General features: G+C 51.1%; 1 protein-coding gene across 2 annotated transcripts in view; it reads right to left on the bottom strand.

The window, feature by feature from the left end:
- ISCA2 (iron-sulfur cluster assembly 2) overlaps positions 1-13,568 on the bottom strand; it is a 61,634-nt gene that overhangs the window by 15,112 nt on the left and 32,954 nt on the right. For both annotated transcript variants that reach the window (XM_033952016.1, XM_033952018.1), the window contains exons 2-3: positions 8,521-8,668; positions 6,458-6,573 (exon numbers count right to left, since the gene is read on the bottom strand). In XM_033952016.1, coding sequence (XP_033807907.1) covers positions 6,458-6,573; positions 8,521-8,668 — 264 coding nt within the window. The remainder of the gene's footprint in view (positions 1-6,457; positions 6,574-8,520; positions 8,669-13,568) is intronic.

Genomic DNA, 13,568 nt, shown 5'->3' with positions numbered 1-13,568 from the left:
CGAAGGACAAAAACAGTTGTGGGACTTTCCGGTGTGGTTGAGTGCATTGGAGGTAGAAGGCCAACGCTCTCTTACAGTCAAGAGTGTGGAGCGCCACTTCTCCGGGATGAGAGTGGGGCTTGGGAAAAAACACAGGTAAGACAATGGACTGATTGAGATGAAAATCCGACACTACTTTAGGTAAGAACTTTGGATGAGTGCGGAGTACCACCTTGTCGTGATGGAATACCGTGAAGGGTGGGTCCGCCACTAGAGCTTGTAGCTCACTAACCCGCCGAGCGGAAGTGAGCGCAAGCAGGAAAAACACCTACCAAGTGAGGAATTTTGGATGGCATTTGTCTAGGGGCTCAAATGGAGGTTTCATTAGTTGAGCCAGAACCACGTTAAGGTCCCAAACCACCGGAGGAGGTTTGAGAGGATGGTGGACATTCAGAAGACCCTTCATGAAGCGAGAGACTAGGGGGTGGAGCGAGAGGGCTTTCCCTTCCAGGGGCTGATGGAAGGCTGCAATCGCACTGAGGTGTACTCGAATGGAGTTGGTCTTTAGGCCGGAGTGAGATAATTGAAGTAAATAGTCAAGGACCAGGGGGACGGGGACCGACACCGGGTCCTGGCTGTGAGAGGAGCACCAGGTTGAGAATCTGGTCCACTTTTGGGAGTAGCAGGTTCTCGTTGAGGTCTTTCTAGAGGCCTCCAATATCTCCTTGACTGATTGAGACACGGGGAGAGAAGTCAGGGGGAAAGAAACCAAGCATTCAGATGAAGAGATTGAAGATTGGGATGTAACAGCGAACCCTGACCCTGTGATAGTAGAGAGGGAAACCGAGGCAGAGGCAGTGGATCTCTAACACTGAGTTGAAGTAGAAGGGAAAACCAAGGCTGGCGTGGCCAGCGAGGAGTGATCAGGATCAGGGTGGCTTGTACTGTTTTCAGGTGGACGAGCGTCCGCAGGATCAGAGGAAACGGCGGGAACGCGTATAGGAACCTTCCCTCCCAGTTGAGGAGGAAGGCGTCGGCCTCGAGCCGGTCCGGGGAGTACGTCCGGGAGCAGAAGAGAGGCAGTTTGTGATTGTGGGGGGATGCGAACAGATCTATTTGAGGTGTCCCCCACTGTTTGAACACCTGTCGTAGGGTTTGAGAGTGCAGTGACCACTCGTGTGGCTGGAGGAGGCGGCTGAGTCTGTCCGCCAGACAGTTTTGTTCTCCTTGTATGTACACCGCTCGAAGGAAGATGTTGTTGGAGATTGCCCATTTCCAGAGGTGCAGGGCTTCCCGACAGAGGGACCAAGACCCTGTTCCTCCTTGTTTGTTTACATAGTACATTGCTACCTGGTTGTCGGCTCGGATGAGGACCACCCGGTCGTGGAGCAGATGCTGAAAAGCTATAGCTGTGAGATAGATAGCCCGGAGCTCTAGCACATTGATGTGGCAGCGGCAGTCTTCCGCTGACCACATCCCCTGCGTGCGTAGGCCGTCCAGATGGGCTCCCCAAGCGTACTCTGACGAGTCCATGGTGAGTACCTTGCTGTGATGAGGGGCGAGGAAGAGTAAACCTTTGGAAAGATTTGAAGAGTCGTTACACCAGCGGAGCGATCTTTGCAAGGAAGGAGTCACTGTCACGGGACGGTCGATCGGGTCCCGGTCTTGACGCCATTGAGAGGCCAGGGTCCATTGAGGTATTCTCAGATGGAGGCGGGCGAAGGGTGTGACATGGACGGTGGAGGCCATGTGGCCTAGGAGAGTCATCATCTGTCGGGCTGATACCGAGGTCAGCAGAGAGATCCTTCGACTCAGACTTACTAACGCCTCTAGGCGCGGAGGGGGGAGGAAGGAACGGAGGCGAACCGTATCCAGCGTGGCCCCGATGAACTGTAGGGACTGCGAGGGGCTTAGTTGGGATTTTGGGAAGTTTGTAGGTAGGTAATAGTCTGTTGGGTTGCTGAGATAACCCCTTCCCTGGACGGGGCTTTGATCAGCCAGTCGTCCAGGTAGGGGAATACCTGGAGGCCCTGGGAGCGTAAGGTTGCTGCGACCACCACGAGGCATTTGGTGAAGACCCGAGGTGATGATGCTAGCCCGAAGGGGAGGACTCGGTATTGTAGGTGCCAGTCCCCTACCTGAAAACGCAAGAACTTGCGGTGGGCGGGGTGTACTGGGACATGTGTGTATGCCTCCTTCAGATCGAGGGAGCAGAGCCAGTCGCCCTCGTCGATCAGGGGGTAGAGGGTCGGTAGGGAAAGCATCCAAAATTTTTCCCGTACTAGAAATCTGTTGAGGCGTCTCAAGTCTAGTATTGGGCGTAGGTCTCCCGTTTTTTTCGGTACCAGGAAGTAACGGGAGTAGAAGCCCTTCCCCCGTTGGTCGGGGGGAACCTCCTCCACTGCCCTGAGGCGAAGCAGGTCTCGAGCCTCGGAGAGGAGTAGGGGTAGCTGCGTCCGGTTGGGAGGGCAATTCCTTGGGGGGTTGTCTGGAGGAATGGCCCGAAAGTTGAGAGAGTATCCTGATGAGATCACGCCAAGGACCCATGTGTCCGACGTGACTTGTTCCCAGCGAGGGTAAAAGGCTTTGAGGCGACCTCCGATGGGAAGGAGGCCTGGGACTATGGCGGAGGGGGCCCGCCCCCTTCCGCGAATCTTGTCAAAAGGACGGGGATGGTTTGGAGGCCGCAGGCGGTTGGGACTTGGGCATGGCCCGGTGGTGGGCTTGCGGCCGCCTGGGTGGAGGCCGCGAGAAGGGAGGGGTGGATTTTTGTGGGTAGCGGCGTGGAGGGGCCCTAAACGGCCTGGGCGCGGGCGATTTAGGTTTTTGCCGGACGAGGGAGGCAAATGAGCGTTCGTGTTCGGAGAGGCGTTTTGTGGCCGCCTCGATCGTGTCATCGAACAGTTCTTTTCCCACGCAGGGTAGGTTAGCCAACCGGTCCTGTAAGTTGGGGTCCATGTCGACCAGGCGCAGCCAGGCTAGTCGGCGCATGGCGATAGCAAAGGCCGCCTCTCTGGAGAAGAGTTCGAAGCCATCGTAGGCCACGTGGAATAGATGGAGGCGCAGGTTGGAGAGGGACTCTAAGAGCAGGCCAAACGCTCCTTGGCGGGAGGCCGGTAGGTCAGTCTCAAAGGCTCTCAATAGTCCAATGAGGTGTTTGAGGTAGGATGTGAAGGTGAAAGTGTAGCCTTGCACCCTAGAGGCCATCATGGCAAGTCTCCTGCCGAACTTGTCTAGGGTTCGGCCTTCTCGGCCTGGGGGGACCGCGGCTGAGACCCGGGATGGGTGGGCCTTTTTCAAGGAGGATTCTACTAGCAGCGACTGGTGGGAGAGCTGTGGCTGTTCGAATCCCGGGTAGGGTACTGTGCGGTACTTGGCCTCCATTTTGGAGGGTACAGCCGTGACCATGTAGGGGGTCTCCAGGTTCCTGAAGAAGGCCTGTTGGAGTACTGGGTTAGGCGGTAAGCGCAGGGACTCTCTGGGCAGTGATGGCATATCCAGCTCCGCTAGGTATTCCTTAGAGTATCTGGAGTCGGACTGGAGGTCTAAGTCCAAAGCGTGGCCCATGTCCTGGACAAAGCGAGTGAAGGATGGGCAAGATGTTCCCGAGGCCCCGTGCGGGGTCGGTGAACGAGACCTCCGTCGGGTGGAGAAGGATGGGGAGGCTTCCCTCGAGTATCGAGGTTCCTGCTCCGATCCACGCTCCGAGACCAGGGAAGTACTGTGAAAGTGTTCCAGGGTCGTAGATCTCTGACGTCTCGAGGAGCCCCCTCAGAGACGATGTCGGGGTTCGAGGTACCGATCGATGTCGAATCGGTGACCTCGACCCGGACTCCCTCGGTGACAACCTGCAACCTCGGGTCGGAGTCCCGGTCCGAGGGGGAGTTCGGAGGATGCGCGGGTTGGAGAGTGATAACTCAGCCACCCTTAGCGGTCCCGTACGAGGTGTAGGTGAACGGCCTCGTAGAGTGGGGGAACCCCAGGCTTTCTTGGAGGCACGGCGGTTCGAGGTTTTAGCACTACGTTTTGCACCACGGCGGTCTGTGGAGGGAGAGCGCCTCGGGTGCCTCGGTGAGGAGTCCGAGGAGGATGGAATGCGGCGAAGCTTGCGCGCTTTTCTTCGAGGTGGCTCGACGCGAGGCTCAGGCTGGTCTGGCACATGCGGGGTCGAGGTCGAGGCCGGTTGCAAATGGGCCATTGCAGCGGACAGCTCCGACGAGATCATCGCTCGGAGTAGGTCCTGGAAAACGGGCACGGACAGCATCGAGGGCATGTCCACTGCCTCGGTGCACTCCACCGGGGGCGACCTCGTATCAGAGTATTCCCGTGTGGTGGAGGCACGGCCCGAAGGCTTGGAGGGCTTCGCCGGGGTTGTAAGCATGGGGCTTCCGCCATGCGTCGCCGGCGTCCCCGAGGCTGGTTTCTTTGCTGGTATAGAACCTGAAGAGGGAAGAGGGGACTTACCCGGAGCCGAGGTCTTCTGTTGTCCCGAGGACTTCGGGTTCAAGTCTCGAGGCGATGCCGAGGTATTCGGGGCCGAGGTCAAGGCCGGGGCCGAGGTCAAGGCCGGGGCCGACCTCGAGGCCGAGGTAGAGGGTTGGTCCGAGGCGAAAAGATCTGCCATGCGGGCTTTCCTTCGACGGAGGGCCCGGTTCTGGAAAGTAGCGCACCGGGGGCAGGAGTCGGTTGGATGAGCGGCCCCCAGGCAGAGGATGCACCGGCGATGCGGGTCTGTGATGGAAAGAAGCCAGTCGCACTGGGAGCACTTTTTAAAGCCGGTCAAAGGCCGGGACATAGAATCGAAACTGGCCGCGGCTCGAATAGCCACGCGGCCACGGGGACCCGGAAGGCTCCGGGTCGGTGGAAAACGAAGCAGGAACAGTTGAAACAAGAAAAAACTCGCGCACAGCGACTAAATCGAGAAAAAACAAGAAAAAATCGCGGTGCTAGAAGGCAGTTGGGGCAGAGCCTGAAAAAACACGACTTCTAGGCTCAGCGGAAAATTTTAAACTGGAGACCACGAGGGGAATGCGCCCCCTAGTGGAGCAGGAAGGCACGCATTGCGTGGAGCAGCAGAGCAAACTTAAATCTTCAATCAAGTTTGCTTGAAAATGCTTCCGCATCGGGGCTCCGTAGATGACGTCACCCACATGTGAGAATATCATGCCTGCTTATCCTGGGATAAAAAGCAATTAAAGGCATCCATTTAGACTGGCACTGCCTCAGGAAAACCAAAAAACAACTTTACCAGACAAAGGAGCAGACCCCATTGGTGCTCAAAGCTGTAGTGTTTGCCTTCGGGCAAGGCATACAGCTGATTGGGGTGGTGGTGGAAATGGGGGGAAGAACTCAGCTGCTGGAGTGTGGCATCCCTGAGGTCAGGACCCCCAAAAGGGTCTCCCAAGCTCTGTCTGGTCAGAAAAAGGGTCAATAAGGCCACTAATCAGATCCAACAAGCCCTAACTGCACAGGCTTATTACCTCCACGTGCTGGAGATCGAGAACAGACTGATTGCAGATGGGACCGCACCCCCACTTGTACTACTGCCAAAAGTCAGTGTGTTCTCAGTCTTCACCTGCTGGCAGGGGAGTATAAACCCATCTGTCTGTGCGGGTCTGGAGGGACAATAAAGAAAAGGATTTTTTGCCTCAGAACAGTTCCAAAATGATCAGAATTGATTTTCGGACTGCCAGTCAGCCGGACATTGACTGGATCTGGGGGTGGGAAATGCAGCCTGTGCCCTGAAACCCAGAGGAGATTTACTCAGGACACATACAGCCTGCGCTTAAACCCCCGACAAAAGTCAGAGGGCAAGCAATTTCCCAGGGGAATGGACCCCAAGTCCGTGAAGGGTGGTTCCACAGAGTCACTGAAGTTTCTCAGTGAAGCAGCAGTCTGGTTCTGCGGGACTGTGTCCTTTCCTCTGACAGAGGACCACTGTAGAGGTCTCAAGGCACTCAAGCCACCAACAAAGATGAACTTGAAGTAAAAAAATAAAAAAGATGCAGAGCAGAGCAGAAGACTTCTGCATGGATTGCTTGCAGAAATTAAAACTGTAGGGGCCTCAACTCTCTCTCTAAAGTAGGAGGAGCATATGCTCAGAAAAGTGTTAATTTTTGCAACTCCCAGATTGCGGGAAGGGATTGAACTCCTAGTACTGAATCCGGAAGGGACATAACAGAATTTTCATTTAGTGACTATGATATTATATTGTGTTTTTTTGCAAACTTTGTCACATGTTAATTGTGTTAGTTATTGCTTTGTTTTGGGTTTTATTGTAGTTATGTTCTTTTCTGTATCATTTGAGCTATGATTATTCTTGAGCTGATAATGTATCTCAGTATTTAGCAAGTGAGAAAAATTAGTAAATAAATAAAATAAGGTGAATGAGGTAAAGTGATAGAAAGTTGCAGAGCATGCAGAAAAAAGCAGAGACTGTCTTACTTCCTGATCTTTGGCTGGAGCTCTGCTTTCTTACCGGTCATCCGAATCGATTACTGTATCCAGGGAAAATTTATACTGAAAACCAGAGCAGCCTCCTCCTTCAACCTGCAGCCTCAGGAACTCTTGCCCTTGCGTGATCTCTATTAATCTCTGAAAATATAAACAAAATAAGGAACAAGGAGAAATTAGGTTCTTACCTGCTAATTTTCTTTCTGTTAGCTTGTAGACTGGTATAGACCTTATGAATGGGTTATATACCACACTGCTACCAGCAGGTGGAGACAGCATAAACTAGTATATCAGTATAGCTGCCTCTCTTACAATCCAGTCTACTGAATAGCCAAGCAGAACCTAGGAAAGACTTCAACTGAAAACAGTATAACACACTCCGAACAGGAGTGGAAAAAACAACAAATACAGTGGTGCCTCGCATAACGAACGCCTCGCACAGCGAACGCTGTGCACAACGAACTTCATGTCTTGCTTCCTACAACGAACTTCGTTTCACACAACGAAGTCGCCCGAGCTGCATCCTTCCGCGCAGGCACTGCGCTTAACTGCCCTCTCTCCGCCTGGCTCCCTGTGCAGTGGCGGACCGTCGGCTCGCAGGGGCCCGGCGCCTACTGCTGATGCGTTGGGGGGGGCGGAGCTACTCTCGCCGCTTCCCCGATGCTAGAAAAAAAAAAAAAAATGAACAGTTAAGTCCCAGTTTTTGCCGCTGAGACTCTGCCCTCTCTCACTGTAAAATTAGACTCTACTTAGTCTGTCTTTAAATTTAAAAAATGTGTGTTGTTTTAAAAAACAATTATGTTTTTAGATGTATCTAAATAAAAATAAATTTATCTTTTTTTATGTCATCTTAGCATATTTTATGCTACAGAACAAATTATTTTTTTTTACATGTATTGTTATGGGAAAACGCGTTTCACATAACGAACTTTTCGCATAACAAACTTGCTCCTGGAACCAATTAAGTTCGTTGTGTGAGGCACCACTGTATATAGATTATAACAGAAAATATCCATCCACAATAATATTGTACAATCCAAGAAGCCAAACTTTCTGTCAGCATTTGGGGCAGATTCCCTACTAGTGGAACATACGTACTGAGAACTCAGCAGGCGTTCCCTATGTATATGAAATTGTTTGTTTGTTCTCTGTGTGCTATCCTATTTTTTATAGCGTACCTTTTTTATTTGGGTTTATAATTTTATTGATGTAAACCTGCTGAGAACTATGTCAAGATTTGGTGGTATATCAAATTTTAATAAACATATTACTGTTTTTTTCGCTCCATAAGACGCACCTGACCGTAAGACTCACCCTAGATTTAGAGGAGGAAAACAAGAAAAAAACCATTCTGTACCAAATTCTCCCTGCCAGGCTCTGCACTCAACCCCGAACTCCTTGCCAGGCTCTACACCATCCCCCCTCCCTGCCAGGCTCTGTACTTTGTACCCCCTCTGGTGGTCTAGTGGTAGGTAGGGACAGGGCACAAGGCGGGCAGGGACAGGGCAGGCAGGCCTAGTGGTAGGGACAGTGCAGGCAGGTCTAGTGACAGGCAGGCAGGCCTGGTGGCCTAGTGACAGGCAGGCAGGGGCCCCCACCCCGAGGCATGCAGGGCCCTTCCCGTACCTTATTTTAGTTCCTACGGCAGTCCTGCCCTTCCCTTTGGCTGACTCCCGAACTAGCAGCAGCAGCGTCAGAGCGGCAAAAGGCAGGCATGAGCTTTTCGCGCACCTGCCTTGTCCCGTGCCGCTCCGTGAATGGCTGCCATCAGTTCTCGTGTCAGCTCGTGTCTGCCTTTTGCTCTTCTGGCGCTGCTGCAGCTAGTTTGGGAGTTAGCTGGACCGCCGGAGGAACTAAAATAAGGTACTGGGGGGGCTGTTGGGGTTGAGTATTCGCTCCATAAGACGCATCCTTATTTCCACCCACTTTTTTGGGGGTGAAAAGTGCGTCTTATGGAGCCAAAAATACAGTAACTATATAGTGCAACCAGATGTAGAAACTCTCTTCCTTTAAAACTTACAATCTAATAAAGACAGATTGACATGGACTAGAAACAAAGATAAAAATGAAGTAATAGCAGAATGTCACCTTTGCACAGCTGTCAGTTAGGAGGATTCCTTCCCCTGGTGCTAATGTTTGTGTTTCTCCTGGGTTTGATGTGGCTTTCCATCGTATTGCAGCCTGGCAAATGTGAACAACACTTTGTGACAGGATTTTAGGATCTCTCGCCACAGATCTGCAAAAGACAAGAACGTTTTTAGACTGCTGTAAATACAAAAGGGTTCAAGGAATTACGGACCACTGCTGCCATAATTCTAAGCACGGATGGTGTAGGTGCCTCAGACCAGTAAGTCATAACCCTGAACAAGGAAAAGGGAACTGCATTAAGCTTGCATCTTTTCAGTAGTAAGGTAAATTACATTTAGGTACAGTAGGAATTTTTCTGTTCCAAGAAGGCTTACAATCTAAATCTGAACCTGAGGCAACTTATCCAAGAACCTTGCCTTCCCTGGGTCTCAGTTCGGTATCTAACCATTAACCTACAAATTTTCTACTCCAAAAAGCATGTGTTTATTTTATCTTCCTCTTATTCCTTCCAGACTAGACCACAACAAGTGGGTTATATCTACTATCCAGCAGATGGAAAAAGAGAAAGCAGTTCTGTGTGATTCACCCCATAAGAGCATTGTGCACACATGCAAATGGTGCTCATTTACACTAACTTGTGAAGACTGTAAAAAAGAGATTATGTACTTACTCTGGTAAGCTCTTTCCCAGCAGATAGGTGAGACATTCTAGACAGATGGGTACCATATATACTCGAATATAAAGTAAGATTTTTTGTTCCAAAAAAATGGGGGTCTCGGTTTATATTCGAGCCTTTCATTTCTCCATGACACCCAATGACCAGCATTTTTCTTCAGCCCCACCCTATTCTCCTGCAGTAGTATTCATCACCATTGCCTCCAACCCCCTCATAATAACCAACATTTTTTGCAAACCCCCCCCCCCCCCCGACTAAGATGCCAATGTCACATCAGCCAACATTTCCTGCCTCTAATCTCCTCAGCAACCAACATTCTTTATTGTAGTTCCACCTGTCCACTTTATGTATGCCTGGTATGGTCCACGTCTAGTATGATTTGGGTGTTGGTACCCTAATTTTTTTAATTTGTACATCGCTGTGAAATAAAATATCGTGATTTAAACAAATTTTTAAATAAAACTTGAGAAACTTTCCAACCCCCCTCCCACCGACGCCACAGCAACCAAACATCCCCCCCTTCTCGATCATCTGATAATCAGCTCTTCGCATTCTGGCATTTGCTGGGGTCCTCCGACACTGACACCAGCATAGCAGCCAACATTTCCTGCCTCCAACCCCCTCGCAACTAACATTTTTTTACAAAACCCCCCTGACTCAGATGCCACCACAACCAATACCCCCCCTCCCCTATCATCCAATAATCAGCTCTTCACTTACTGGCATTTGCTTTCCTGGCACAAGCTGAAAAAGTTATACGCTGACTGGATCAGAGCGAGGCCTTGAGCATCTGCGCATTATTTTAGGTCTTCTGGCTTTTAGCCTCTATGAGACTCTCAGAGAGGGTGAGAGCTTGTAAGCCTTTGAGCATATGTAGATGTACAAGGCTCCACTCCAGTCAGCGCATAGCCTTTTCAGAGTGTGCCGGGGAAGCAAATGCCAGTAAATGAAGAGCTGATCATCGGTTGATCGGTGAGGGGGGAAATGTTGACTGCTGTGGCGGTGACATCAGAATTGGTGTTTTTTAAAGAAAGAAATGTTGGTTGCTGCAAGGGGGTTGGAGGTGGGGAATGTTGGCTGCTGTGCTGGAGTCAGCATTGGAGGACCCCAGCAAATGCTGGAAAGCGAAGAGCTGATTATCGGATGATGGGGGGGGGGGGAGAATGTTGGCTGTTGTAGCAGTGGCATTGGAGTCAGAGGGAGGGGGGGGTGTTCAGAAAGAAATGTTGGTTGCTGCAAGGAGGTTGGAGGTGGGAAATGTTGGCTGTTGTGCTTCTGTCAGTGTTGGGTGGACCCCAGGGGAATGGGGAAGGAGTGTTATTGGTCTGGGGAAAGGGGAGAGATACAGAATAGAGAGTTGCGCAGGGACAGAAATCCCACCCGCCCCGCCAAAGTCCCACCCGTCCCCGCGAGGAATCCCCTCCATCCCCACCCGTCCCCGTGAGGAATCCCCTCCGTCCCTGCCCGTCCCTATAAACTTCAGAAATAGTTATTTCATTTAATTATGCTACTGAATTAAAGGCTCTGGTAGAAACCCATTTACAAATAAGCAAAAAGACTTTATTAATTTGGAAATATTAATTGGGAAGAATACATACTTTATAAACAGGTTTCTACCGGAGCCTCTAATGTTTATAAATTTTTATCAACACAACTAATATACTACTTTATCCTGAAGCAAAAAAAAAAGAAATAGAATTCTTTTCCTACCTTTGTTGCCTGGTTTCTGCTTTCCTCATGTTCTCATTCAATTCCTTCCATCCACTGTCTCTCTTCCTTCTGCATCTTCGATTTGCTCTGTTACTGTGCCTCTCCCTTTCTCCCCCCTTCCAAATTGGTCTGGCACCCATCTTCTTCCCTCCGCTCCCCTCATAGTCTGGCATCTGTCTTCTTCCCTGCCAGCGTCTTCTCCCTACTCTCTCTTCCCCATTTCCTTTCAGCGTCCTTCTCCCCCCCAACTTCCCCATGTCCTGTCAGCGTCCTTCTCCCCCCTCTGTCTTCCACATGTGCTTTCAGTGTCATTCTCCCCCCTCTGCTTCCCCATGTCCTTTCAGCGTCCTTCTCCACCCCTCCCCCCGTCTTCCCCATGTCTTTTCAGCGTCCTTCTCCACCCCTTTGTCTTCCCCATGTGCTTTCAGCGTCTTTCTCCCTCCTCTGTCTTCCACAAGTGTTTTCAGAGTCTTTCCCCACCCCCCCGGCCCATCTTCCCCATGGCCTTTCAGCGTCCTTCTCCACCCCTTTAACTTCTCCAGTGCTTTCAGCGTCCTTCTCCCCCCTCCTTTTCTCCCGCCCCGGGTGCAGCACAGCCGGCCAGGTCCCCTTACTTTTGTGGCGCTTCCCCGACCGACCGACAACAGCCCCGGTCCGACAAACCTCCCTGCCCTTAATCACAAATCTAAATTACCTTCTTACAGCTGCTGTAAGAAGGTAATTTAGATTTGCGGCTACAGGGCAGGGAGATTTGTCGGACCGGGGCTGTTGTCGGTCGGGGAAGCGCCACAAAAGTAAGGGGACCTGGCTGGCTGTGCTGCATCCGGGGTGGACCGCCCCCTCCCTTAGTAGTCACTCGAACCGCGAGGCTCCTCTCCGTCTCCTTACCTGCCCTGCCTGCAGCACAGAGCCGAACGGAAGTCTTCCCGACGTCAGCGCTGACGTCGGAGGGAGGGAGGGCTTTGTTTAAGCTCTCCCTCCCCTCCGACGTCAGCGCTGACATCGGGAAGACTTCCGTTCGGCTCTGTGCTGCAAGCAGAGCAGGTAGGGAGAAGAAGAGCCACGCGACTGAGTACATCCAGCCCCGCAGGAACCCCTTGACCCTCGGAGGCGACCCCACGGGATCCCCGCGACCCTAGGAGGCGTCCCCACGGGATTCCCGCGACCCTAGGGGGCGTCCCCATGGGATCCCCGTGACCCGAAGGGGGAACCCGTGGGATGCCTGCGGGGCCCGCGGATTCCCGTCGTCCCCGTGCAGCTCTCTAATACAGAAGAGTAGTTGCCAGACAGTATACCGCCCTCCCCCAGTTTATACTCTAGTTAACAGTCCCCCCCTTTTGGGGGGGAGGGAAACATCTCAGTTTACAATCAGATAGATTTATATTCCAATATATACGGTAATATCCCTTTAGCCACATGCATCTACAGAAGAAATCCACTCTGGATTTTTTACTTTGCCTCTGCTGTACTTCACTGGGCTCCTTAGCTCCCCCTGCAGTTAGTTCCCAAGCACTAAGAGCCACCCAATACACCTGAAGTAGAGGCACCTGCAGCAATAGGCTTAGCAACAAACTGTTCTGCTCAAGAAGTAAATCTGACAGTAATGTCAACTGCCAAAAAAGGCTTCAAAAGAGCTCAGAACTACTCCATATAAAACGGAAACCTGTATACAGTATGTCTCCCAGCCCCCAAGGGCTGACAGGCATTCAAGAATTTGGAGAAGGGCAGGAATCTAGAATGTCTCACCTATCTACTGGAAAAGAGCTTACCAGGGTAAGTACATAATCTCTTTTTCCAGTGCAATAGGTGAGACATTCTAGACAGATGGGATGTACAAAAGCAGTCCCCAAAAAGCTAGGGCAGGTTTTCTGTGCTGACCCTTAAGATTGAGGACCCAAAGCACAGTCATGTCTTGTTGCCACAACCACTTTGTAAAACTTGGCAAACATGTGAAAAGAAGACCACATTGCTGCCCTGCAAATCACCTCAGGGGAGACAGCTCCAGCTGCGGCCCACAAAGCAACATTCCTAGTAGAATGACGGAAACAGGGATCTTTTCTAGAAAGAATGTAGGCCGACAAAACAGCCTTACAGATCCATCTGGAAATCATGACTTTGGAAGTGGGAGTGCCCCACTTAACCGAAAGAGTCAGCACAAACAAAAGGTCAGAGAGCTGAAACTTGTTAGTGGCCTCCACATAACACAAAAGTACTCTGCACACATCCAGTTTCTTCAACAGGCGATCTTGTGTCCTGGAACCAGCAGGCAAACAACACTTCCTGAGTAACATGGAAAGCCAAAACTACCTTCAGGAAGAATGAACTGTCTGAGGGGGAAACATCAGTCTCCGAAATATGAAGGAACGGTTTCACTACAAGACAAGAGGCTATAGTTCCAATACACGTTGCGCCAAAGTAATAGCAACTAGAAAAATTGTCTTGAGTGTCAAGTCCAAGAGGGAAGCATCTCAAAGGGGCTCAAAAGGAGCCTTGATAAGGCTAGACAGAACCAGGTAAAGATCCCCAGAAGGGAAAGTGTGCCTAACCGGCAGTCAGACACTAAGAGCCCCTTTAAAAATCTAGCGACATCAGGATGAGACACCAACAAGGACCGACGCTCCCAGGATCTAAAATACGAGAGCCTGGCCACATGAACCTGAAG

This window comes from Geotrypetes seraphini, chromosome 7 (genome assembly GCF_902459505.1).
Source record: "Geotrypetes seraphini chromosome 7, aGeoSer1.1, whole genome shotgun sequence".
NCBI lineage: Eukaryota > Metazoa > Chordata > Amphibia > Gymnophiona > Dermophiidae > Geotrypetes > Geotrypetes seraphini.
The sequence above is the reverse complement of the archived record's forward strand: the minus strand, read 5'-3'. Positions and strand labels throughout refer to the sequence as shown.